Source organism: Naumovozyma castellii, chromosome 2 (genome assembly GCF_000237345.1).
Source record: "Naumovozyma castellii chromosome 2, complete genome".
NCBI classification, from domain to species: Eukaryota; Fungi; Ascomycota; class Saccharomycetes; order Saccharomycetales; family Saccharomycetaceae; genus Naumovozyma; species Naumovozyma castellii.
In genome coordinates, this window is record NC_016492.1 from 1,517,539 (window position 1) to 1,545,058 (window position 27,520).

Below are 27,520 nucleotides of genomic sequence, written 5' to 3' on the forward strand. Positions count from 1 at the left end.
TACTATTACAACTTTATCTAAATATATTCTTATACCTCATATACTTAAATACTTCTCCATTAATGAATTCGCTAATTCCATGTTACCACTTTCTTGATATATCATAATACTGTTGTAAGCAGCATGCTTCTTTAACATTTCGTCGGAATAATTATCCAGCACCTTATTATAATAATCGATCGCCAATGACACCAACCCGATTAAATGGAACGCTCTGCCAATATTGTAGTCGGCTTCTTGTCTCTCTAATTCACTGTAACGTGAAGAACGAATCTCATGATAATGGAAAAGATATCTCAACCCATGTAACACTTGGAAATGACGATTAGCTGTCAATCTTTGCATCGAACGATGTAAGTGACTTAACCCCATCAACAAATTAACCATTGGATCATCACCAATATCATCCTCCAGCCAACTCAAATATTGTAAAGAGGATAAGAACCCCTTACTGGAGTATAGCAACGTGGCATAAATGTAATATAAGTATGGTGAACTCTTTTTCTCAGTATTGATCACTTCCTTATTCGTGATGGAAGCTTGTCCATTAACATGTGTATCATATCTAATACTATCATATGCCTTTAACTGCCTTAGGAAGAATTTTTGTTGAACCGTGGAGCTCAAGATGTTCAATGAAATCTTACCATGATTTAGACAAAACATAAATAATTGTAGCACTTTCCTATTGAATTGAAATTGATTTAACAATCCTCTCAAATGTTCAGTGATCAATTCTTCATGTTCTCGAGGATCATATTTAGAATTGTCCATTTGCAGAACAATAGCCAACTTAACAAATTTCATCATCTTCACCCTTTCCACGTCCTGATTAAAAATATTAACTTCTTGTGCAGTTTCAATAACACTTAACCCATCTTCAATACTTTGATTCTTTGTAATCATTAATGCTAATTCCATAAATAATTCAAACCATTGATCATAAGTAAGCCCTCTCAACTCATTACTTGATGTTAGGACAACACGTTCATCCATTATGGGAAACCCATCCAGCAAGGCATCACCTTCAGATAATTTAGACAACCGTTCAATCTTATAATCAATCTCTGTTGTGTATTTCTTACTTCTTCTAATAACACCAACAAATTTCTTGGAACGATTCTTCATAAAAAAATTACGAACACTGGAAAATACATCGATAAGATCAGACACAGTGTCAATCCATAATAATGTAAACCTTTTATTTCCAGTATTCATCCCATTCTTATATTCAGGTAATTTACCGTATTTTTGCAACACTTTACTTACAATTCTTCTCTCCCTTTCAATTTTTTCTCTTTCTAAATCTTGTGGAGTCTTCTTTTTCTTATACCCTGAAACTTTACGATACAAACTATCCTCTAATAATGGTTTACTGGAAGGTTCTGCGCCATTATCTCCATTGGAAGGTTCATCTAATGGTTTATTGATTGTTCCCTGTAATTCATCTTCTTGTTCCCTTCTTAGCTTAACAGATTTCTTTAATAACTTTTTAAACTCATCGATATTACCCAATTGATAATTGATTTCAGCCAAAGCTAAATTAAACTCCACGTTCTCAGGACTCTCTTGAATCACTCTCTCATAATACTCCTTTGCCAGAGGATATTGTTCAATTTCTTTATAACATCTACCTAGAGGTTCCAATAATTCAATAGTGCAATATTCTTCCACGTTTAATAAAGGGGATAGGAAATCAATGGCTTCTTTATATTTTTCCACTTTGGTCAAGGCCAGACCAACCTCTAAATACAAATCCATAATATCTTCAAAATTCTCATCATATAAAAATTGGAAATGGTTCATTGCCTCTAAGTAATTCTCGTTTTCCAATCTTAACAGTCCTAATCTTATACGAATATCAATGGGTAAACTATAAGCTTTGTTTTGCTCTATAACAGATTGCGCATCAAATTTACCATTTTTAAACCGTCTATCATCAAATTCAGAATCATCATTCATATCATCCCAATAAGTTTGTAATTCACGATATTCAATCCATCTAGCGCATCTCTTGATCGTACTAATACCACTATTACCACCGATGGGTAATTTTAAAAACAATTCGGTGAGGATATTCAAAGATGACCAATCAAACGGCAAACATCTATACTTGGAGTTAATTCTTTTCCAATTTACATTAGGATACAACTGTTTCTTTTCATTGGATTCAATCATCTCGTCTAAATATTCGTTATCCTCTTCGTCATTTTCTTTGTCTTCATCCTGTGACCCTTCATCTGATGATTCCACAGCATTTTCTGATGCGCTGATAATAGCATTTCTCCTCTCGACATTTGACTCAAATATTTTCATATACAGATCGATAGCATCATCCAGTCTATTATAATCAACGTAAAGAACGGCTAATTCCCTTAAAATATTCCCATCAAATGGGTTATATTGATACAATTTTTGGAATCCTTCTAGTGCCCTACCGATTTGTCCAATTTTCTTATAAAGCAGAGACCGACGGTAAAGACTTTCCCATTCTTCACCATTTAAATGAATTACTCTAGAGAAACAATAGATGGCTTGCCTAATATGGTCCAACTCTGATGATAAAATTGCCACTACTTTCCAAAATTCCCAATCTGTAGAATTTATATGCGCTGCTAAAAACCACGAATTACAACAATCATTTAGTCTACCTTGTAATTGGTATATATCACCCAATGTTTCATAGGCTGCAAAATTTCTAGCATCCTTCTTAATCACTTCGTTGTATAATCTTTCTGCAACTATAAGATCGTTTCTAACAAATGCCTCGTTTGCTTCGGATAATAATTGAGCCACTTCAGGATCTACTACACGAGGTCTCCCCCTGCCACCAGTCTTAGGTTTTTTATCCTTTTTATGACTTTTCTTATCCTTAGTTTTCCTTCTCACCTTGAAATTATTGGCTTCTCTAATGGCATCCATAAAGTTCTCTTCGTCATCCTCTGATACTTCGCCATAATCAGAGAATTCAGCCAACAAAGCATCATCTCTCTCAGAGATATCTGATTCATTATCCGAACTAAATTCAATGTCAAGTTGCTCATTGGCATCATCACCACCAGATTCATGATTGTCTTCCCCAGTAATCAACTTCTTTAAGTCCTCCATATTGCCGTACAAGGCATCAACTTCATCATCTTCAGTATGTTGGTGAGCAGCTTCATTGGTCATGGCACGATCTACATCAATCTCATGGTTATCCCCATGCTTATTGGAAGGAGTGTGGCGTGTCATCGCTATAAATCCAGGTATACTTCTTTGCGTTAGTCGTATCTGCCAGGCTTGTTGATGTTTTGATTGTTGATGTGTTTTAAGATCTCGCTTCGCATCCTTAATCCTTCAATTTGAAATTTCATCATTGATAGCAAATATGACATTTACCACCAGAAACCATAACATACAGTAGAAAACACAACATTCAAGTCATGTTTTCAGGCTTTACTTCACATCTTGGCAGTCAAACTTTTGCTGCCCTTCCACAAACATTTGAAGAATTTTTTAGATGCTACCCCATAGCAATGATGAACGATCGTATTCGTAAAGACGATGCCAATTACGGTGGCAAGATATTCTTACCACCAAGCGCTCTAAATAAGTTGTCGATGCTAAACATCAGATATCCAATGCTTTTTCAACTGACATCCAGTGAAAATGGAAAAGTAACTCACGGTGGTGTCCTGGAATTTATCGCAGAAGAGGGGAGAGTATATTTGCCGCAATGGATGATGATAACTTTGGGTGTACAACCAGGGTCCCTTTTAAAGATTGCCTCAACAGATGTTCCATTGGGGCAATTTGTGAAGATTGAACCGCAATCAGTAGATTTCTTGGACATCTCAGATCCTAAGGCTGTTTTGGAGAATGTGTTGAGAAATTTTTCCACGTTGACAGTAGATGATATCATTGAAATTCGCTATAATAATAAGATTTATGGTATTAAAATACTAGAAGTTAAACCAGAATCTCAATCGAGGAGCATTTGTGTTATTGAAACCGATCTAGTGACCGATTTCGCACCTCCTGTTGGGTACGTAGAGCCAGATTATGAAGCCTTGAAAGCACAAGAAGAAGAAAAGAAAAGGATACAGAAACAAAATCGTAAATTTGATCCTTCTATTGTGAGTCAAGGATCCATGTCTACGAGGATTAATTATTCTGAGATAGTGGAGAATGCAAGTGCTGGGGATTCAAATTTTACAGGGCAAGGTCAGAAATTGTCTGGCAAAGAGATTAAGAAAGATAATAATGACATAGACCTAAAGAAGGTTAAACTATCTTTGGATGGTGAGCCTGCAAGATTAGATCTTCCTGAAGGACAATTATTCTTTGGATTCCCATTAGTACTGCCAACAAAGAATGAAGAAAATGAGAACGACAAACAGAACAACGACCATGGATTCCAAGGATCTGGACAATCTTTAAGGAAAAGTAATAAGAGGAAAGTTAGGAAGGATCATGTACCAACAAAGGCAAAGGCTCCCAAAAGTCCAGAACTTATAGAAATCGACTAATCAATTAAATTTTCGTTTATGAGTATTTTATATATGATTACAAATGTTTTATCTCTTCCTTAAGTTAAGTAGTTGGTCTTTACTATATAGCTCATGACACTTCATAAAACATGCATTTTTATTATTTTTGTGACTCAGTCACGTTTGGCTTTACGATTCACAATCATCTTCAATGCTAATGGCAGTTCTTCATCACCACTTTCTTCTTCGTCGTCATTAAAGTTTGGATCGGGGTCCCCTAAGGTTCTTCTTCTTTCTATACTACTCATCCTATCTCCAGCATCCATTCCAACTCTAGAACCTATTGAAAATGTCCTATCTCTAAACTTCTTAGGTAACGGTTGATTCTTTCCTGCAGTTTGAGATGCAATACGGGCTAAGTTAATAGCTGTCCCCACTTTAGGCCGAGGTTCATATGCAACAACATTATTCGACTCGTCGGATTGAATAGAGCCCTCTGATGTCAAACTTTCATTAGATTCATTTAATACTGATTCTGTAGTTGTCTCAATTCGTTCATTACTTTCCTTTCTGGTGCTTGAACCACTTATAAAATCATCAAATCCTCTTACTGCCTCAGCAGCCCAATCTTCATAAAGTGGACGAGATAAAAACCCATATTTAAACTCATTGACACCAACCAATATTTTTGTCAATCTCAATAGTTCTTCAATATATTCGATGATTTCTTCAGTGGCAGAGCTGGAAGCATTCCAACTAAGGAACTTTTCTCTTAAGAAGTAATCTTGTGGTGACATATTGACTTCTTGACGAGTTTTCATAGTTAATTGTTCTGTTGAATTACCGGGAGAAATATTTGAATCTTCTGAGCTTTCATCATCACTCGCATTATACATTTGTCTAATGGCCTCAGTTCTTTCTTGAAACCTTCTGATTTGGGTATGATATCTGGACTGGATGATGATACGAACTTCATTAATAAGTTTCCTGTGGGCAATTTTCGCACTTGGAAGAAACTGCGGTAACGGTATTTTGTTGTTAAAAGCTTCTTGAATAGCACGCATTATGCAGACTATAGTTGCCACCGATTGTCGTCTATATGGATAAACTACATCGTTCAATTCTTCAATGATTGCACTACCATATCTATTTCTCATCAAGGCCACATTATCCAATCTTTCAATGATTTGCTTTTGTATAAAAATAATTTCGGTAAAGATATTTTCCAATTCAGTATACTCACCTTTTAATCTTGGTTCTTGTCTTGTTAAGCCCTTGTATGCACTTGCACGACCTAAGGCGGCTTTAGCACTTGAAGATATCTTAGCAAATCTTTTATAATTAATGTCAGTTAGACTTTCTGTTAATTTCTCCCCTTCTAATCCCGTTGCAAATATTAATTCCATCTTAGAAATGCAACTACAAACAAACGAAATTTCTTCGTTCAATTGATCTCTTGCCTTGATGGGGAAAAAGAATACCTGAACTATCAAGGCGACACCACCACCATATCCAACTGCCAGACATCTCTTCGCAAAACTTAGTAATATGCTACCAGGTTTTGCGCCCAAGATGACGATGTAAATACTAATGATATAAATAATGGCAGCCTTAACGTATGGGGTACCCAGATAAAAATAAAATCCAGGAATGGCACCGAAAACAGTTATAACAGTTTCCAAATATGGATTAGTTCTGTGAATACCGGCAGCATACGATAAATAAGCCCATGCAGAACCAGCTATAACACCAACTGCACGAAGAAAAAAGACCCAAAAAGTACCACCAATGGATGATTCGAGACAAAGGATACACACGAAACCAATCCAAGTACCTTTAAATTCAATGTACCAATGGCGCGTCTTTGCAATGAACATGGGGAATGATGCGACCATTAAGGCAATTACTACTTGGAAAGCAAAACGGAAATGAGGTTTATGTGTTCTACAGAACTTATCAATCCATGCAAACACAACCCTATAAGTAAAAGGTTCCACTGGTGGTGATGTCAATTTAGCTTGTTCCTCGGGAGCATTTGTTTGTGGAAGTCGTAATGGAAGTTTTTCCTTCTGTGGTGCCTTTAATACCGCTTCTTCTTCCATATCAGGTCTTCTCACGACCAGTTCTGTTTGATTATCGTACACGTTTGTATTCAAAGTACCTTTCAAACCTTCACTTTCAGTAATACCGCTTGTACTTCCGAATAACCATCTTTTGAACGAATCAAAATTTCGCATAAATGTGAACCAAACTCTTTTACCCCTCAACCAGCCTTTATTTTCTTGATTAATTCTAAGTTCATGAATTTCCTTTGTAGATTGCATAATATTGATAATGGCGTTTGTAGTTTCTTTTAAATTTATTAAAAATGATGACAATAGAAACATTTCGTCATTAGGGGTCAAAATGTTTAAACGATTCATTTCAGCCATAAATTTGGTATCAAAATCATTTAAGATGCTAATCAAAGAATCAATATTTTCTTGTAAGACTTGAACATTGTTGACATCTTTAAAATCTTTCTTTTTCCGATATGCAATAAAATCATGGAATGTATTAGATGTAGTAACCTTTTCAAAATTCACATCAAAATCATAAGAAAGAATCAATTTTGTGGTGTAAATCCCCTGACTCAGAGCCTTATGTAGATCATAGATTGGAGTCTTCAATTTTTGTAAGAAAGTTAATAATTCTTCAGGATTAGCAAATGTAATTTCCTTGTGAATATTATCTACAGCCGCTTCCACAGTCTTATTCTTTTCATTTTGACGTTCTCCCAACAATACGAATTCTAACTGTCCTGCATTTATTAAACCATTGATCGAAATGGTTAATTGTTTAAAATTCTCTAATAGTGGTATCACTTTAGTAGGGGGTACGTAGGAATATGATATTTCATAAATAGATTCATCAAGGACTAAATCACAACTATTAACTTTATTTTCAATTCCTGATTTTAATTTCAATAATTTCGATAGAGTGATAGGTTTGGATGAATCTGCCGGATATATGCAATGATCTAAGGATATGAAGAATTTTATGGATTCATCAATGGCATTATGAATTTCATTAAACGTTTCCACCGTGGCATTACCCAAGTATGTACTACCAAATTCAGGAAATAAAACCAAATTCCAAAATATTGACATCCCAATACCCATATAAAAGGGATCACTAAAGGACTTCGCAATGACACCAGCTGATTCGGTCAACGAAGCCATGAATGCGAAATGTACCACCAAGAACAAGGGGAACACGATTCCGAAATAAAAATGGTTAATGACTCTCATCCAACCGTGAACGAAAAGCATGATTGACTCGAACACTGCAAGGATGGCCAATCCCGCTCTGAACCCATGGAAATTATATTTATATTGATCAACTTCATCATACTTATTCCAATTGGATCCCATGCATTGTTGTGCCAGGAATCTACCAAAGATGGAGTAAGCTAGCCCAAATATAAGGCCCGTAGTACAATATATGGCACCCTTAATGGTACCTCCCACTCTTCTCCCTGGGTGCACGATGACAGAGATCAATGGCAACATGGCTGGTTCCGTGCCCAGCCTAGCGCTCACCTTTGGTATCAATGTAAATATAAATGCAATGGTAGTGTTTACTATTGATTTGAACATACGCCGCACCAAGATCTTATCGCATGGGAAGTAGTGCTGGAAGAGGGAGTACCACCGTAGTAGCATAATCATTATAGTAGAGTACATTTCACGAGAGTCCTGCTCCGATTAAAATGTAATGCTCTTCTGTATGAACTGTCCTAAGAACTACAGGATTAGCTACAATGAGGATATAACTAACAAGCTAATCGCTTATCTCTTCATGATATTTGGCAAAGGGAGTCAAAACGACAGCGCGAGATGGCGCGCTATCTTGAAAATTCCAAAATCTTCCCAAATTTGCAGAAACATTCTATTTACGTATCGGAGATCAACTGTTGGCGAAAAGGAAGATTGTGAAGGCCCACACTACAGAAATATCAATCCTGAAATACTATGATCGTTGGTTGGCTTCATTATATGTGATTTGAGAGAGACTTGTAAACATATCGTTCAAGACGACTTCCGCGTTTCTTTTTGCCGCTTCGGATCCGAAATTTCGAAGGAAAAAAGTCTCTCAGTGAAAAAAATAATAATGAATAATAAATTGATGAGCTGACAATACAAGCCAGAACACTTCTACCACAATAGGAGGATTAGAAGGAAATACTCAAACCAACTTGCTATAATGTCAGCACCCATCAGAACAAACCCTAAGTCTTCTATGAAGATAGATAACGCACCCACTCCGCACAACACTCCAGCCAGTGTTCTTGCCACTTCATATTTAAAGAATGGTAACCCAGTGAAGAACCAAGCAGCTAGTGCACATTCCACCATAAATGAAGAATCCGGAGATGATTCCAATGCTGCCGCTAAGGTTATCATGGAAAATGAGCCCTTATTATTACAAAGTATCCAAGAGAAATTGGGAACTTTGATAGGGCAAGATTCTGGTTATGTGGAAAGCTTACCTCTCGTTGTTAAGGAAAGATTATATGCTTTGAAGAAATTACAGGATGATTTATTTGTCTTGGAGAAGGACTTCCAAGTGGAAATGTTTGAACTAGAAAACAAATTTTTGAATTTATATAAACCTTTGTTTGAGAGGCGTTCCGCTCTTATCTCTGGTGATTTGAATCCCACAGAAGCTGAAATTGCAAGAGGTAAAGAAATTGGTCTAGATGAGGATGAGGATGATGAAGAACATGAAGAACATGAACAAGATGATGAAGAACAGGATGTCAAGGGTATTCCATCATTCTGGCTAACTGCCTTGGAAAACTTACCAACTGTCTCTGAAACGATAACTGAAAGAGATGTTGAAGTATTAGACTATTTAACTGATATTAAATTGGAATATTTGACTGAAGGTAGACCAGGTTTCAAACTAATCTTTAAGTTTGATCCCTCAAATACATTCTTTTCAAATACCGAATTGGTAAAGACATACTACTATCAAAATGAATTAGGTTACTCTGGTGACTTCATATATGATCATGCGGAAGGTTGTGAAATCAATTGGAATGGTAATGAAAATAATGTTACCATCGAAGTTGATATAAGAAAACAAAGAAATAAGACTACAAAGCAAGTGCGTACTATTGAGAAACTAACGCCAATTGAATCATTTTTCAATTTCTTTGATCCTCCACAAATACCGGAACATGAACACAATCATGCTGAAGGTGAAGAATGTCATGATCATGATGAAGACGAAGATGAACAAGACCCAGAAGAATTGGCAGCATTAGAAGCTCGTCTTGCTTTAGATTATGCAATTGGAGAACAATTGAAGGATAAATTGATCCCAAGAGCTATTGATTGGTTTACTGGAGCTGCAATGGAATATGAATACGATGATGATGAAGAGGAAGAAGAAGACGAAGATGATGATGAAGATGATGAAGATGATGAGGATGATGAAGAAGAGGAAGACGACTTTGCGGCCAATAATACAAAGGAACAAGCCCCGGAGTGCAAGCAATCCTGAATTCTTTGTAAGTGAATTAGTCCACACCATATACACATCTACACTTCGTATAACCGATTATATAAAGTAACCTAATCTAATTTATATTATAAATCTGAAACTACTTTCTAAGGCAGAATTACTGTTCGAATTGTTCCAGTAGAATTGCTCCTCTTAAATAGATGTAACTTTTACAACCAGACGCAATTTCGAAGGAACGTGTCTTAAACAGCAGAGAATTTAAGGTTAATTATTTCTTTTTCTTTACAACTGTAAAAGTACTATTCTCTATTGGGCAAGTTTCAATCCTTACTGAGAAACTGTCAGGACTAGAACCAACACAAATGAGCTGTTTTTCTGATGATATGTGTCACCTACATCTTTCTTGGAATAATATCAAAACAATATAGAACTTCGGCCGAAAAACAATTTTAGGTGACTAAAACATTCAACGCATCATATCAAGATCCTTAATCATCGCTGATTATTTTATATGTAACAATGATAACAGTGGAAGAGTACCTACCATGGTGGTGGCAATGGTCATGTTATCTAAGCACAACCTTCGCAATACTTCTCTCATGCTATTCTATCTTAAGACAATTGTCTGAGTATCGAAAGCCATTTGAACAGAGATTAACCGTTAGAATTCAAGTATTAGTACCAATTTTCTCATTCTCCTGTCTCATGGCAACTTTATATCCACATTTTTCACAAATATTTATTGATCCCGTAAGAGAATTCTACGAAGCATTCGTCATTTACACATTTTTCTCCTTATTAATACTCATACTAGGCGGGGAAAGAGAAATTATTACAAAAACATGCCTTGATCATCCACCGATGAAGCATCCAATATTTATACTTGGTTCATTTTTACCAAGGGTTGACTTATCTGATCCCCAAGAATTCTTAAAAGTCAAAAGAGGTATTCTTCAATATGTTTGGTTTAAGCCACTTTATTGTCTTGGTATGTTGATATGTCAACTTGCCGATTTCTCCAGATTGCAATTTATTCTAGTGATTCTTTATAATGTGTCAGTCACCTGCTCATTATATAACTTAGCGTTGTTTTGGAAATTCCTTTACAAAGAGTTAAGACCATTCCATCCCTGGAGTAAATTTCTTTGTGTCAAATTAATCATATTTGTATCCTATTGGCAAAGTATGATCATCCAAGGTTTAAACATATTGGGTGTGTTGGGAAAAGATGAAATGACAGGGTATTTGTATCAAAACGGGATCCTTTGTCTAGAGATGTTTGGATTTGCCATCTTGCATCTAGTGGCATTTCCCTGGAAACCTTACTCCAATCAATCTTTACCTATGGGTGCTAGAATGAACTTTAAATACGCCTTAAGGGATTGCTTCGGTGGTGCTGATCTGAAATGGGATTCTAAGCAAACGTTATTTGTTGGTTCTATGTATTACAATTTCAGGAATTTTGATCCGACTGTGGATAGTATATTGATAGCAAGGACAGACACAGATTCCCGAATGAATAGGATTAACCATGGTGTCAGGTTTACAAATAATGGTACTGATCGATATTGGGTTGGTTATGGAAGTACAGATCGACAATCCAATAATAATAATAACAACTTAATACCCTTTCCCTCCCAAACGCGCCAAGAGGAAGATGAACCTGAAGAATTCGAAGAGTTTATAAAATGGGATACTAATGCTGCTGGCCGACATTATATCCCTGATGACCCCAATTATCCCGTATCTTGGGATTCCAGCGGTTATAAATATACATCATCAATGAATAGGCTTCGAGAAGATGTACAAAATAGAATATCTGTTTGAAGTTTTGTTTACAGAGTATTAATATTAATAAGTATGCATTTTATTTATTCGATTTGATTAAATATTAAATAAAGGTTATAGTACATTCCATTATTCACGGATAATAATATATATTAACATGGGGTAATGATGGTGCAATGTATAAGTAATGAATGAATCCGATTAACCTAGCAAAAAATGCTTGGCACATTCATATGCAGTCCATGCGATAGCCGTAGCGGGCATATTAGCGAACACTCTTGGCTGTAACCCTCTCCAAAAACCCTTGGCACCATGAACTTGGTAAATTGCCTTCGTAGCCTTCTGGAAAGTGTTGGCCTCCTTCATAACTTGTAAGGAGACAGATTCACTACCTCTTACTTGTAAAACAGTCTTGATACAATCTAATGGAGTCGTTATTGCCGCGCACGTGGCACCACTTAACCCACCACTCAAACAATGAACCAATGGATTATAATCATTTGTTGGGTTAAAGAATTTAGTAGCAGATTCATAAATCATGAAATTGAATGCAGCGAAGGGGATGTTCATGGCTAAAGTTGTTGGGTAAGAGTAATAAAAGGCTGAGAACCCTTCATTTTTATAAATTTGCTTTGTAACGTTCCATACTGTAGTATTAGTATTCAATTGCATCCGCTGCTTTAAAGTATCAAATGGATTCATTAGAGCATCAGCAGCAATGGTTGCTACAGTACCACTTAATGCCGTCTTTAGAGGCTGATGAGTTTGCATATCCTTTTCATCGATTAGATATTTCTTTGTATATTCATATGTGGCAAAATAGACAGCATGAGCGGGACCAGCCCCAAGTATGACTGATTGGACACCCTTCCATAGGGCAAGAGATCCCTCAGCAGTAGATATTTTAGCCATCTGTGATAACATATTAGATGTAGACTTAGCAGATGTTGATTGTATTCGTGTCTTCAAAGCATCAATGGGGAACATAACAGAGTGTTCCATGATACCTGCAAATGCACCAGCTAATAACTGGTGAGATAGTGGTGCTGAGTCAGGTAGGGCCTCGTAATCTATCTCTTCTGCCGTCGAAATTTCGCTAGTATTCATATCCTGGTAGTTGGTGGTTACTTATTATGGTATTGAGGATGAATTGGTTCGGGAACAATGGCGGGTGGTTGGAGATGCCCTTTATATGTGTCTCTTTTCAGAATAGCTATTGTCTATTGCCCAGGTGATTATTAATGCTGATATTTTCCCAAGAAAATTTAGTTGACTAATGATCTTGTCGGAGCTAGATGTGGAGGATTTACAATGCAACAAGGGCCAAAATGAGAGGGTACAGAAGGACGAGTGCTTGTATAGCGTTATACACAACTTATATATCTACGAAACCTCATCTCACTTTGCTGGATCATCGAGTATAAGCCCAAACAGCCATGTTTATTGCTTTGTACAGAGATTTCACAGAAAGTGGGTGTCGGAAATAAAAGGACCAGATCTGCCCGGTGCAAAAAATGAAAAGTTTTGGTCTGCCAATTACCAGTTAGTAAGCGCTTAGGACTCTCGAAGATTTAAACAGTATACTTCTTTCTGAATATAGATATGTGTGAATGTATGTATATAATATACTATATAATGTAATTTCTCATACTTGTCCTAATAATGCAAACCCTATTGACGGGTTCAAAATGTCTCTTAAGTCGTCTTGTGTTGAAACTCCGAGTTTGATGCAAATTTACATCACATGGAACAATGAAAATATAATTGGACAGATTAATATAACTGTGAAGGGGATACCAGCATAAATAAAGAATCTGCCAACGATATCAAGTTTAGCTTCTCCGATGTATAGCGGACATTCAATATGGTCCTTGACCTTATCATGTTGTAATTGCTTCTCTTTTCTATCATCATGTAAATGAAGAATCTGCGTCAGGAAGTTGTACACCAAAGGTTTGCTAACAACACTTTTCCATAGAGTAACACATGCAACACCCAAGAATGGTCTCAAGAAGATAAATGAGCCCATGATACTATATTTGGTACAATGCATTAAGTCAGAATTGAGTTTCTGTAAGATCCAATCACTACATTCAAACCCGGATACGACTCCAATGAATGCAACACTATCTTCGAAACAGGGACATTCATCCACAGGTCTTATATGATAGAATAAGATAAATAACCCCCAGGCGATACTTATTATGGGGAACCACAGATATTCTGCAGATTGGAAATTCCTAAAGATATGACCTATCAATATCCTGGAAAGGAAACAAATGGCACCGACTGCAGATCCACTGATTAGATCAAGCATACCGTGCATGCCACAATAAACTCTCCCAACAACTAAAGTCAGGTAGTAGATGGACACGATACCTAATAACCCCAATTTCATCATCGATGGTAAATCCTTACTTTGTAATATTCTCCAAAAGAATAGCATACTGACGCCCGTAGCATTAGCAGAATGTGAACTTGGAGCCCCATATTCCTTGGCAGTATACTTACTCAACGTAATCCTTCTAACTGGGGGTGATTTTGGTCTAGGAAGACATAAATAATCCTTTAGATACCCACTCAAGTAAATAGAATATGCAAGGATGTAAACCATGTCTCTGGTCAGTTCATGATACCCGAACCAAATGGGCATCGGTAAAAATATCACATAGAATGTATGTGCCCCCATCAAGGCCGTGTAGGGAAAAAATACGTCTCCAAATCCAGTTCTATACGTTTCTTGCCAATCACGTAGCGTTTCAGATTGGGTATCAGTGAATCTTGTCAAATATTGTCTAATTTGGAACCTCGTTGCGGACATTCGTGATTTAAAGTGATCTGCTGGATGGTTCCCCGGGTTGATTAATACATTTTCCCCTTTAGTTTGGACCTCATGCGAAAGTATTGGTGTTGCCTCCTGGATAACTTCAACGGAACCTTGTGTTGTCATTTTTGTATACGATATAGGAGTCGGTACTATTTTTATAAATATCTTTCGAAAGTTTGGTAATTGTTAAGAACTCTTTTTATTTAATGAAATCTGTGGCAAAGGGTGTTGTATAGACGCGTAAATCAAATGCTAGGCAGAAATGTTAATCAACTTAGATTGATAATAAATATTAATTAATAAAGGTCTGATCTTCGAAAATTTTTCGAGCAAGATCAAATAAACAACGCGAAAGAAATCGTGCAGGCAGATTACCAATCCATTGTTCCTTCAGAGGTCCCTAAGTATTTCCGCAGCCCTGGCCAGCACATGACGCGCACGGGTCTCAGAGAAATCGCGCACAGCATCCCGTGGCAAATCGAGCCAAGAGGAATGCGATTCCGCGGGTTCTTTCAGTTTCTCGAGGATATTACTGAAATAGTCCGTGTCCTCTCTGGATACACCTCTGGCAATGTCAAACCCTGGCGTCAGTGAGACCACTGGCGAAGTGTCGTCAATTAGGGAGAAGATAGCGCGACAAAGTTTTTGTAGGGTTGTCTGATCTTGCGACTCGTCCATCTTACCACCATATATAATCTTGCCAGTACAGTATTCAATTAATGGGAAGTGCATAGATTTTTCTATATTCATTGCTAGTATCGTTTTGAAATATTGCAAACAGGCCTTGTAATCGGAATCGTTAAATTCGTACTTTTTGCTAAATCCAAGGGGAGCTAATTCTGTTCTGCCTACAACGACAACATGGAACCACGTTAGCAAAAATCTGTAATACGTAAACATTGGTCCCAGCTCGGAATCCTTGTCTTTGAATGTTGGAGTGTTCCACAAATCCTTGAATGATGGTAACAAGCCAGAATCATTTTCGTACACGTATTTGTAACTTTGATCCAGCAGGGGTAATGGTAGCGCAGCCCCCGATAGAGAACAGGTCATAAATATCTTGAATTGGGTCTCCGAATCTACATTTTGCACACCGGAAATGTGCCCTAATTCCCTCGAAAGAACAGATTTTACCCATCCCATCGACATTTGTAGATTTTGTAAGAGCAACCAGCCACCATTTGCCTGGCAAATTGACATTTGTTCTTCTGCATAGGTCGTGCTTTCTATTGACCCCAACGGAATGATAGTTAACTGTTTATTTTCAACTTTAGCCAGATCAATGATTTGATAACTACCATCTACATTTGTCTCTGAACCTACCATCAGGGAGATAGTAGCATGAAGATCCACAACTTCTTGTAATTGTCGCTTCTTTTCAAAATAAGATTTTGCTACTTGAAGGAGAGTATGATACGCATTTGTCTCAATAAGTTCTATTAGTTCACGGCAAGGATCAGTATAATACCTATCCTCCTCGTTGGATAATAAAGATTCAACTTCTATATTGGATTCTGGTAAATCGATAGTGAGTAACACTTCTGATATTCTGGATAAGGTCTCATGATCCGTATGGAAGTGATAGCTAATATAAAGAAGAATGCAAAATATGTTTTTCTTCTCATTATCCAAATAAATGCTAAAGTCTTCAAAGGAAGTTTGGTACAATCCCCAAACTAAAGTTTCTAATCTGTCGTCCGCATGACTATTTAAAGATAGTTGGAAAAGTCTCTGAAAACTTTCCAGATATTGCCAAACGGGAAATTGATGGAACCAACCTAATTTTGAAATTCTCTCTAAAATTGTAAATATTAACACACAATGCTCCACGAGCACATAATATTTCTTCGTCAATTCTGTGACTTTTCCGATTGTATTTTCTGTTTCACCAAGTTTCATTTCAACTTCAGTTGTCTTTGTTTTCAAGGTTTCTAAAGTCAAAATCACTTCAGCATTTTCAAGGATATTCCCCTTAGCTTCATTTAATTCTTCTAGTAATTTTGTTTCAAGATCCTTCAATAATGCTCTGTATTCTCCGTTTAGTTTTATTAAGTCATCCCTCTGTTTTTGAATTTCAGGTTCTTCCTTTTCTAAAGTTATACGCATAGCTTGCATTTCAATGCTACCCTTATCGATGGAAAAGTTTACAACTCTTGCTCGAGCTCTTAAAAAGTTTGAAATATTAGCATTCTGATCCTTAGAATGAATAAATAGTCGAAAATCTGGGGAAACATCAAGTTCATGTTTACCTAGTTGTACTGTCACTCTCCCCCCTGCTCTTGTATATTCACAGGTAACTAAGTTGTTGATAATTGGATCATAAAACTCACCATCCTGAATGATAACAACTGTACCAAACTTTATGGAATATTCCAATTTTTTCACAAAGTCACCCTCCAAGAAACTCATCAATCTCAACTTATTGCCCAAAGATTGTTCTAGAATTCTAACAACTTGAAACGACGGATCAATAATATATGGAACTGTAGTTTGTTTATTCAATATTAAACCAAAGTTTTCTATCCAAACCTCTTCATTTGGCAATCCAAACTCGATCCAATTATTTTTATCCTTAATATCTACATTGTAGTTTTGGTAGACGTAGTTATTATCAAAGCCGATTTGCGAATCCCTCAGCACTGACATTAAATAGCGAAGTGCTACGGTTCGTTCTCTTTCACCCAAAACACCAAAATAGTTTTCGTAGATTGACGAAAGTAAACAATTACCAATTAATTCATCTGTGAGCTGTGCAAATTCAACCACATTTTTTGACCACCTCTCTCTTTCTGAAGTTAGTTTGTTAATCAATGAAATAGCTCTTTCAAGTTTTCTATGAACCTGTTCCATTTCCGTCTTAATTACTTCAACATCTCGAATTAAGGAACTGTATTCATTTTTTGACTTCTCAATACTTTCTCCTAGTTCTTCAATCATTTCTTCCGCAGCTAACAGTCTAGCCTTCCCTCGTAATTGTTCGTCTTCCATTTTTTGCACTTCTTCCTTTAATGGAATAACATCACGAAGAATTTCACTGTATTTAACCTGGGCAAAAACCCATTGATATAATGGACCGCAAGCTTTACTGGCTCTGTTAACTGTTTCGTAAGTAAAATCGGATCTAGAAAGAAATTCTTCTTCGATATAGTTTCTCATCTCTGTCGTCATCATTGAGACCGTATCATAATTTATAATATCAGTAATAAACCCATCTTTACGTATGTAATATTGGATATCTTTCCACGATGAAATGTTATACCCAAGAATAATACAAACAACTTCCAGTATCATTTGGACACCTGTGGGAGGACGTACCATTGATCTGATTTCAGTTAAATGTTGTTTCTTAATATTTTGAACACCACGTTGCGCTTCTAAAACAGCTGGTTCAACGGCTCTAAGTTCCTTAAGAACATGTTCTCGATGTTTTGCGACCTCTTCTTCATGTACAATTAAAATCTTTTTGATCTCCTCAGTTGTCTCTTGTTTTCTTTCAGATTCATTTTGCTCTATCAACATCTTATCTAATGTTTTCCTTGCATCTTTCTCTTTCTCGACAAGTTCCTCCTTTTTGACTGAAAGGATTTTCCGAAGGGCAGTCACATTAAGAACAGATTCCTTTAGCTTATCTACTCCAATCGTTTTGAAATGTTTACTGTTTTCTAATCTAGCATACTCTATTTCAAAAATAGTGACCATAGTCTTACATGCTGAGATAAAATAGCTTGGACTAACTTCAAATAAAGTATTTACCTGGAAGTAATATCTGTCAAATAGAAGAAGCGTGTTTATAACGGTATCTTTGAAGTTTTTGAATTCATAGGGCAGTATAGACTTTTTAAGAATTTCAGGTAAAACGTGGGGTGTAAACTCAAAAGGTATCTCAACTAAAAGTTCATTAGCTACGTAACTTAGTGTCTCATTTGACCAATTGCCCATCCAACTGACTACACAACGGTTAAAAAGCGCTGGTGACGATTTCAGGTTTAATGATTTAGAGCTTTCATTATCTGTTAGTGTAAAGACAACGTGAAGGTTCTTGGCGATCTCCTGTATAAACCAATCATATTTTTCTTGTTCTGTGTCAATAAGCAATCCCATACGTCTGGTTTTCTCCCCAATTGCAATAAGTAATTGCTCATATTCCTCACCTATATATAGATCTGGAACGTCGGCATTAGCAAGTAAGGTATTCATCCTTTCCAGGAAAGAGGCTTCTAAGATACTTGATTCGTCAATAATAAGACAGATCTTCTGTTCCTCTATAGTACAACTCTTCAAAATATCTCTGAGAAAATTATCAAAGTCCTCTAAGGTGAATTTATTATGGATAATAGGTTCGACAGTTTTCATCCCATTAAGCCAACTCACAAATTTCGTTAAAGTTTTCTTCCCAGTACAGTTTGGACCAATTAAAATGGCATGGCCTTGAAATTGTTTTAATACACGATCAATCCTAAGGAGGTAATCGAGCACATTATCGTGAATTACAAGAGATGCTTCAACTTCTTCCTCACAAAATACGTTTAATCTTTGCACTACAAATTCAGAAAGCTGTGGTCTAGATCTTTCTTTATATTCCAAATCTAACCAATCAGAAAAAAGAAGGTCTTGAGAGTTAATGGCATCTAGTGGGTGATCTGGAAAATACAGCTGAAGTACATCTCGAAGAATATTCAAATAAGAACTTTTCTCATATGGAGTTGTCAGTCTGTCGGCAAATATTCTCCAAGTTTCGTAGATCCACATCCTTAACAAAGAGATGGAAGTCTGATACGGCCCTCTACTAATGCCCAAATAAAATCCTCTTATCAACCTTGTAAGCTCTCTTGGTGAGAAGATACAGTGTGGCATTGAATCATTAAACTGTTTTTTGCATAGGTTATATAGAGACACTGATGCCTCTAGATAATTGTTGCAAAGATTTTTCAGTTTTGGAACTAACTTAAATATTGTTTTATAATAGGCGCCATAGATAGTCTTTAAAGACTCTGATTCAGGATAATCAATAAATAAAACAACCATATGTCGTTGAAAACGAGGGGTCAATTCAACTCTACCAGGGTCGGTGGAGGGATTGCAGGCACCAACGAACTGTATCCTCTCAAGTGTTACCCATTTGTTTTGCAAAGGGTTCCAAAAGCCGTTTCTTTCGGTGAGTTGTCTAAGAAAGAGAATTACTTTCTGTGAGGCATATTTATCCAATTTTGGTAAATTGATTTCATCGCAAAATAAAACTATATCCTCTTCATTTGATTTTGGTCTTAATTTTAAGCCTCTGGCGCTAGGCAGACAAGTGGTATGTCTTTGAAGTGTATGCAAAATATTCTCAATTGTCGTATCTTTGGAGAAGTTTATTCCGACGATACGGTACTTCTTGGATCTTTTTAGAACATTATTCAATAGCATAGTTTTACCTGATCCTGGTGGTCCGCACATTATTATGGGAGCTTTGGAACCCAACAGTTCAAATATCGAGTTTTCATAGTATACCGTCTCTATCGTTGGAATAATAACATCGGATTTCAATATTTCATGCATTTCAAGATGTGATTCCGGAGTAATTGATTTAATAGATACAGGCTTCGAATTGGCAGATACTATTAAGTTCATCGGAAGTTCTTCGTAATGTGTGTCTAGCACATTTTGCAAGCGCTTCGAGAAGCGTAATTTGGAATTGTAATCACAACCACCAACAAATGTCATTATAAGTATCTGTTGAATCTTCAAGGAAATATATGATTCCAGCCGTTGTGGCGGGATATCAGAAATGGTAGAAATGGAGTCTAATGAGGTATCAAGAAATTGGATCAATAAATTGGCAGTGGCTATGATGTTGCTTGAAATAGTTAACCCAAGAATAAAAGAATATGATTCAGCTTCTTCGATCAGCGTCAAAAGCTTTTCCTCGCTTAATATTGACTTTATAATACGAATCATATCATTTAGCAATTTTGAGTCCCCTTCAGCTCGTTCCATCAAATACTGGATTCCCATTTCAAGCTTTCCTTCAAATAATTCAAATGAGGTAAATAGTTTGTGAGCAAACCATATAATTGCACATCTGGTCAGAGTCGCAGGTGTAGTGTACGTAAGATCAGATGTCTCAAATACTAGATGGACATTATTTGGGACATTCATTCTTTCCCCATTTGGTAATGTGAATATTTTGTTATCATCTAAGACACTATTGAGTGATTCGGTATAGTCCGGATCAATATCACTATCGAAGATAATCCATATTCTTGATTCTGATAAAGCATTAGTTGGGTCATCGATTATTCTTCGGAGAATAGAACTAAAAACACCATCCTTCCATTCTAATGTTGCTTTATTCATATGACCATATAATTCTTCTTTCGATAAAGTTTTAGTATCAATTGTATAAACAACATTTTTGATACCGTCAACTTTGAACATGGAGCATAATACAGTGTCTAAAACAGTTGTTTTCCCAATTCCTGCTGATCCAACTAATATAATACCAAGTTCAGTTTTTTGGGTATCATAAAGTTGTTTACATTTAGTTGTAAAATCTAACGACTGACTAAAACCTTTTTCAACACAGGTGTCACGCAATACTGTTTCAAATTGTAGATCTTGAGCCTCTTGCCCCGAGATATTGAATATCTTTTCTAAAGTTCTGATAAAAATATGTTGGTCGTCTCGGTTTAATGACGGTTTTATTACGCGTATTATACTTTCCAATAAAATACTCTCCCTATCTGGTACAGTAGAGGTTTCGTTTATAAGAGCCGAGTATGTCCTGAACATTTTCTTTATCGATCTCAACCCAAAGTCATAATGCCTTTGGTTGCTGCATTCTTCGCTTAAGGTATTCAAAAACTCAGAAATTTTTGTTCCCAGTATATTTGCATCGGTAAATCCCATAGTACTTAAAATGACTTGAATAATAATTAACGTATCCGGCTTTTGGATTGAGAATTCACGAAACATTTTTTTTAAATTTTGTGGCAAAGCTGACCTTCCTGCATAATTTGGATTTAAAGTTACAAATAAGGCTGTATGTGAATTGAACGGGATATCGTTCCCCATCATGCTTACCATAGTTGCCTTGTTAAATATGGCATTTTGAACAACTTCAATAAGGCTAGAAACAGAACTTAAAACGTCCTCTTCAAGTCTATTAAATTCATCAAAGCAGCCCCACCCTCCAATTTGAGAAATACCTACTAGTAATCTTGATATACTCTGATGATCAAAGGAATCATCACAATTAAAAACGGTAACTGCTCGTCCTAGATTTTGACCTAACGCCTTCACTGTCTCGGTTTTTCCTGTTCCAGCTGGCCCAAAAAAGCATCCACCGAAACCTTGATGTAGAGATAGGTTTAGAGACAAGAAACCATTTTTTAGAATAGGTGTATAAATTAGTCTCTCCGGGACACCAAGATACTCGAATCCGTAGTTATTCGTATGAGAATCATGCTTTATTATCAGTTTTAAAAGTGGATCTTCTACACTTGTCTCGTAATAATATCTCTGCTGCCTTGAAAAGCATGCTCTGCGATTAGAAACAGAGTTGGAAGCTATCACCTCTTCCATTATTTGACCGAAATGAATATGCTCAATTATGGCGGAGCGTAACGCCATTTTCTTCGTGGGGTTTTCTTCTTCTTCAAGTTTCCTGGTAAGATAACTGAGAACGTCTTCAAGTTGTTGTCTTGATTCTGATAGATTGGAAGCTTCAATATTTTGTTCAATATAATTGGTCCATTTAACCTGAATTGTCACTAGAACAGCCTGAAAGATATGAGTTTGAATTAATTTATACACCTGCAAACCTGTTAAAAGGTTAGAAGATTTCTCTAAGCATGTAGAGATCTGAGAAGCTATTGATAGTTTGATTTCCATATCTAGTTGATTTAACCATTCATAATAGTTATTGAACGCCAATAGGTTAATGGGATTGTTTAATGGTAGTGTTTCATCTTCAGGAGACACTACTCCCTTTACAACATTGCCAGCTACTACTAACGATGAGATACTACCGTATAATTTAGGCATGTATTTTGAGATACTTGAAACATCTCCTCTACAGCCAATTATCTTTAATAGCTCCTCATTACCTAAAAAGTAGAAACGAGGAAAATATGTTCTCTGTTTCTCCAAAAAATCGTTCAAGGAGCTTCTTATTAAATTCAGGGATGCAAGTACAAGTTTGAGCGTTTCCATAATCCCTGGAATATGCAATATGTCAACACTTGCCTTCAAATTAAATGCCCTCGTGGTAAAATTCTTAAAGTCAGTAGTTACCGAGTTAAACTTGGACGTTTCTAGTGGCAATAGAGTCTGCATTTCTTTGTTATTGCCAATTATACCATATAGATCCAACCAATAAAATTGACATTCGATCCACAATGATTGCAATTCAGAAAATTGTGTTAATTTAGATTCCAACTCTAAACAAAGCTGTTGAAATAGTTGAAAATACTGAGAGTTTCTCATTGCTGCCAGTTCATCTAGATTATTTCTGCAGGATTCTTGGATACTATCCCACTCCTGAACAAGCCGTACTGAAGAAGAATGTTCAGAGAATGTATACTTAGCATTTTTCCAGTATGATTTTATCCGATTCAAGGAGCCCTCAACAACAAATTCATTCTGAGCATTTCGTATTACTGTTCTGATTTTTGGCTCATATTCGTTGATATTAACGGACACAATATCATTTAATGTGAATGAAAACGACTCTAGATTTGCCTCGCTTATTATGTTCCCAGATAATTCGTTAAAATATTGCCCCCAGTGCCTTGGCTTCAAAGCAGGATTTTTCAAATCACTTAACAGAGTTCTCCAAGTGTTGATAATTTCCACCTTGGTCTTTATGGATTGAAAAAGTTCAAATTTGGCTATTGTTGGGTTAATAGTTTCGGTAAGTTTGGAAAGATAGGATATTTCAAGAGAGAGATCGGGTAAACTTATTGAATTCCATGTTCTGGCTAACAATTTCTCGAGTTTTTCCCATAACTCCTTGATAGAAACCCACATATTTTTGTATTGATGAATATCTGCGATACAGTCGGTGCATTCCTTGGGATCCATTAATGGCAGAAGAAGTAATTTTTTGATGGTTATCAACTGCCTTCTCCTAGATGCTACGTTTTCAAAGGATTCCAGAAACACTTCTATGGTTGCTAAAGCCATATCTGGAGTAATCTCCTCGGAAACGGGTTTCTTTTGGAGCCAGTCATGCAACAGGGCATTTGAAAGATCATTGATGTGATCAATTTCAATTTCTAAGGTGTGTAAGGTATCATCTCTTTTTTCCTGAAGATAATTTTGTAGTTTGTGTGTATTTTCAGTTAGCATATCGAGGTAATTCTCTATTTGTTCAATGGGTATATAATTTGCAGGAAGGTCAGCTCGAACTCTTAGAAGGAGTTTATGAGTGTTGGCAAATATGCTTACTTGATCAATTCTTTCTGAGGCATTCTCATTGATGACATTTGACGCAGTGGCGAGATCATAGATTGCGTCTAAGGAATTCACATTCAATCTCAGAGATTCGATTTTCTTGACACTGCCATTAATGTGCTTCAAAAATGGAGCAGTTTCTTTCAAGTAAAGAGTAAGTAATTCATTAGACAATAGGTCCTGCCAGCAATCATATTTTGCAGAAATATAAATGTAAGCGTTTTGGATTTCCATTTCGAGTATGGGGGATATGCAATTTTCATCTTGTAACCGTTCAAATTTTGCTCTAGAGAGTAAAAGGCCAGAAAGGAATAAATAACAAGTGCCCAAACTGTCGGCAATATTAGCCCTTATCGCTGACTCACTTACTTGCCACAAATTCAAATGTGAAACCCATTTATCGACGTACAGATTACTTTGTTGAAATATCAGTTCGATATTATCTAAAATGTTTCGAATATCATTTTTTAAATGTTTATAGATGCTCAAAAATCTGTTTTCCTGCTCTGATGAATCAGGTGTATTCAACAACTGGGGAATACTAGATGCACGTAAAAGGAGACAATCCAGTTCTCGTATCCAAATTGTCTTGACGTTTTTCAAGGATGGTGTTATATCAATATTTTGATTTCTAAAATTAAGAACCAATTTTTGTTGGGAAAACAAAGATATGTTAAGAGCTTTTTTGAGGTTTCCGTATAGTACATTATCAATTAGTGTTTGGATATAATTCCAATATTCAGGAACACTTTCAATGTTACATGTAAATAAATCATTTAGTATCCCTTTAACGTCGTGTGTAAATTTCGAAAACCTTTCTTCTGTATAACAGGAATCTTTTATACCGCGAAATATCGTCTCAAGTTTTATCTCGAAAATGCTTAAACTGTCGAATCGCTTAATTAGGTCTGAGATACTAGATTCAAGTCTTAATATAATGGTGGTGGTACCTATACGATCTTCGAGGATGTCTTTATCTAATAAAGACGACCAAGTTGTTTTTAAGGCGATTACTAGAAGGGACCAAATGATTTCAATTTCGTTCTTGTACAACAGGCTGGTATATTTTCTATTGGTAAGCTCGGATATTAGAGAGAGAAATGTTTGGAGCTGTTCATGAAGCAGAAGTGCGTGTGGATATATTTTCTTATAATTTTTAGACACTTGGAGGACATTGCTCGGGAGATCAAAGCCCATAAAACGAAGACGTCTAACTTCTTTAAAGGTTGACCCCATAGAGAACTCAAAATTAGTATGTAGTTCATATATTGTGGAATCATGGTTTTTTTTATCCAATAACTTAATAATGGGAATATTCAATTCTGTATCAATGTTCAGTGGAAATGATTTAATCCATACTCCTAATACATCCTTAAAGTTGAGGTTTTGTTCAAGCAAACTGTACCTATGATCCAAAGCAGACCCATCTGGCGTTTCTTGCCATTCAGAACCTAGAATTCTTTGAAGGTCCTGTCTTGACTTATCTATTCGGATTTTGAATTGCATATATTCACCAATAATGCCCGCAATTGGTGGTATGTCTCTCAATATTGTATTATCTTGTACGTCAATTACCGTTTTAGTTTTCTGGAGTCTTGTCTCTAAATGTTCAATTTCCTCCTTTACTGAGTTTAATACTAATTGTTGGTATTTAACTACTTTAGTTCTAACTAATGAACTCAAGTTAATTAATGGCTTATACTTTAATAATGTCTTAAGCATATCATCAGAGGACTTCGAATTTTGAAGTGAAGCTTCAAGAAAAGAGCACACCTTCATTTCAGTTTTGGTTAATCTTTTTCTATAATCTTCCTGACTTTTATTCCAGTCGAAGGTAAATTTTGGTGAAGTTATATCTAAGGACCGTATAGGGTCATAGATATGCTCCAAATCCTCCTTGTAGTTTGAATAATTTATTTTCTTCAAGCTCATTGCAAATTTATTTTGCTCTTCTCTAAATGAGCGAATGTGCGATAGAAGCTCCTTTGGCTCAATTGTAAAAGAAGTGGGGGAAGGGATTGCAATATTAATTGACGATTTTCTGCTCAGCTCTCTTAACAATAAAAGACAATCATAAATGGATTCTTCCCATTTACTTAAAATGGAGTTATCAGTTTCAATTAAACTCAAAAAGTCAGAGTATGGTGAACTAAAAATGTTGTGTGAGAAAGATTTCATTTTCTTGATAATGTCAACGGTAACTTTTTGAAGTAATGTTAAGAATTGTTTAATTGGATAAGGTTTAGTTTTAATTCTTTTTAATGCCACTTCTATGCGTGGTAACAATTCCAGAAGCTGATTAGGCAAAGTGCAAGAATATAAATCATTCAGTGGAATGCTATTGAGGAATTGTAAATCATCTTGAACCGTTCGTATCCGTTGTTTCAACTCAATGACTGGGAAGAAACTATCAGTGTCTCTTATTCGATTGGTTTCAAACAATAATGCCAAAATCAATCTTACGTCAAAACTTTCCAGTTCGGTTGATATATTTTTTAAAGTATTTTCTATTCTTCGTAGAAATTCAATTTGTTCTGAGATTGAATAATCTTTTAAATCGATAGGTATATTAATTGTCTTGTTTGTCAATTGATGCCATTTGTTTACCTCACTTTGTAAGGAGTTTAGAAAGCTGGGGTCGTTTAACTCTGTATCGGTTATATAATCATGAAAGTTTTCTGGTGTGGCTCCATCAACAACCAGTTTTCTAATCCTTGGATTAATATCTTTAAGAAGCCTCGGTGTTTCTTCTATGGTTCCTAAATTACAAACAGAAGTGGATTTCTCGTGAATTTTACTCTTTGTATTCACTATTGCGTCACCTGAGTACAGCTCAGGCTCATATTTTAATAGTAAATCAAGCATAGCTGCAATACCATTATTAATCATTCGACTTAAAGCTTGGCTGTCGATGTTTTTGGGGAAATAAAAAATACTAAGTTGTGAATCCAATTCTGAGTCTTCATCTAACATTTCATTACTTTTTAAGATCAGTATTGTGCGTTCAATTAAGAAGTCCCCGTTTTCCTTTGGTGATAATTGATTAATATCCACAGTGATAAAGGGAAGGTGGTTATCTTTTCCTTCAGCAATAAATAAAATATTAGATATATTTTGAGGATCAAGGAAGTCTGCTAATTGATTACTAAATTTAGTTTTGATCATGCTCTTAACGTCATCACGTTTTGCTTTGTTATCTTCCTCCAACGAGGTATGCAATGTAAGTGTGACGCAAAGGTCCACCAGCTTATCCATAAGGCAATTTATTATGGGAGCCATGTACCTCTATAACTTTTATGGATATTACTTTCTTATCTGAATGAGATCTTTCATTACTTGATGTTGAAGTGTTTGTTTACATTTCATCTATAGTAAAATTATCTCAATGCCAAAGTATCAAAAATCCCGGCGCTATAGAGCCACCGAAAAACAATTGGTCAAGGGATTATATAATGAATCTTCTTGAAAAATAACCCTTCGAAGT

General features: G+C 36.0%; 8 protein-coding genes across 8 annotated transcripts; 3 read left to right on the plus strand and 5 right to left on the minus strand.

Moving 5' to 3' along the window:
• Positions 1 to 36: 36 nt before the first annotated feature.
• Positions 37 to 3,234, minus strand: TFC4 (transcription factor TFIIIC subunit TFC4; the record flags this gene model as incomplete). Its single annotated transcript, XM_003675208.1, has 1 exon — positions 37 to 3,234. The coding sequence occupies one exon, from the start codon at positions 3,232 to 3,234 to the stop codon at positions 37 to 39; it is 3,198 nt and encodes a 1,065-aa protein (XP_003675256.1).
• Positions 3,235 to 3,425: 191 nt separating this feature from the next.
• UFD1 (polyubiquitin-binding protein UFD1) lies at positions 3,426 to 4,511 on the plus strand (the record flags this gene model as incomplete). Its single annotated transcript, XM_003675209.1, has 1 exon — positions 3,426 to 4,511. One exon carries the CDS (start codon positions 3,426 to 3,428, stop codon positions 4,509 to 4,511), a length of 1,086 nt encoding a protein of 361 aa, XP_003675257.1.
• A 134-nt stretch (positions 4,512 to 4,645) lies between these two features.
• NCAS0B08030 (uncharacterized protein) lies at positions 4,646 to 8,197 on the minus strand (the record flags this gene model as incomplete). The annotated part of the gene is made up of 1 exon (XM_003675210.1): positions 4,646 to 8,197. The coding sequence occupies one exon, from the start codon at positions 8,195 to 8,197 to the stop codon at positions 4,646 to 4,648; it is 3,552 nt and encodes a 1,183-aa protein (XP_003675258.1).
• Positions 8,198 to 8,717: 520 nt separating this feature from the next.
• NAP1 (histone chaperone NAP1) lies at positions 8,718 to 10,022 on the plus strand (the record flags this gene model as incomplete). Its single annotated transcript, XM_003675211.1, has 1 exon — positions 8,718 to 10,022. The coding sequence occupies one exon, from the start codon at positions 8,718 to 8,720 to the stop codon at positions 10,020 to 10,022; it is 1,305 nt and encodes a 434-aa protein (XP_003675259.1).
• A 480-nt stretch (positions 10,023 to 10,502) lies between these two features.
• On the plus strand, positions 10,503 to 11,810 carry HFL1 (Hfl1p; the record flags this gene model as incomplete). The annotated part of the gene is made up of 1 exon (XM_003675212.1): positions 10,503 to 11,810. The coding sequence occupies one exon, from the start codon at positions 10,503 to 10,505 to the stop codon at positions 11,808 to 11,810; it is 1,308 nt and encodes a 435-aa protein (XP_003675260.1).
• A 162-nt stretch (positions 11,811 to 11,972) lies between these two features.
• Positions 11,973 to 12,878, minus strand: MRS4 (Fe(2+) transporter; the record flags this gene model as incomplete). The annotated part of the gene is made up of 1 exon (XM_003675213.1): positions 11,973 to 12,878. One exon carries the CDS (start codon positions 12,876 to 12,878, stop codon positions 11,973 to 11,975), a length of 906 nt encoding a protein of 301 aa, XP_003675261.1.
• Positions 12,879 to 13,506: 628 nt separating this feature from the next.
• YSR3 (sphinganine kinase YSR3) lies at positions 13,507 to 14,721 on the minus strand (the record flags this gene model as incomplete). The annotated part of the gene is made up of 1 exon (XM_003675214.1): positions 13,507 to 14,721. One exon carries the CDS (start codon positions 14,719 to 14,721, stop codon positions 13,507 to 13,509), a length of 1,215 nt encoding a protein of 404 aa, XP_003675262.1.
• A 267-nt stretch (positions 14,722 to 14,988) lies between these two features.
• DYN1 (dynein heavy chain) lies at positions 14,989 to 27,315 on the minus strand (the record flags this gene model as incomplete). The annotated part of the gene is made up of 1 exon (XM_003675215.1): positions 14,989 to 27,315. The coding sequence occupies one exon, from the start codon at positions 27,313 to 27,315 to the stop codon at positions 14,989 to 14,991; it is 12,327 nt and encodes a 4,108-aa protein (XP_003675263.1).
• Between the last annotated feature and the right edge of the window lie 205 nt (positions 27,316 to 27,520).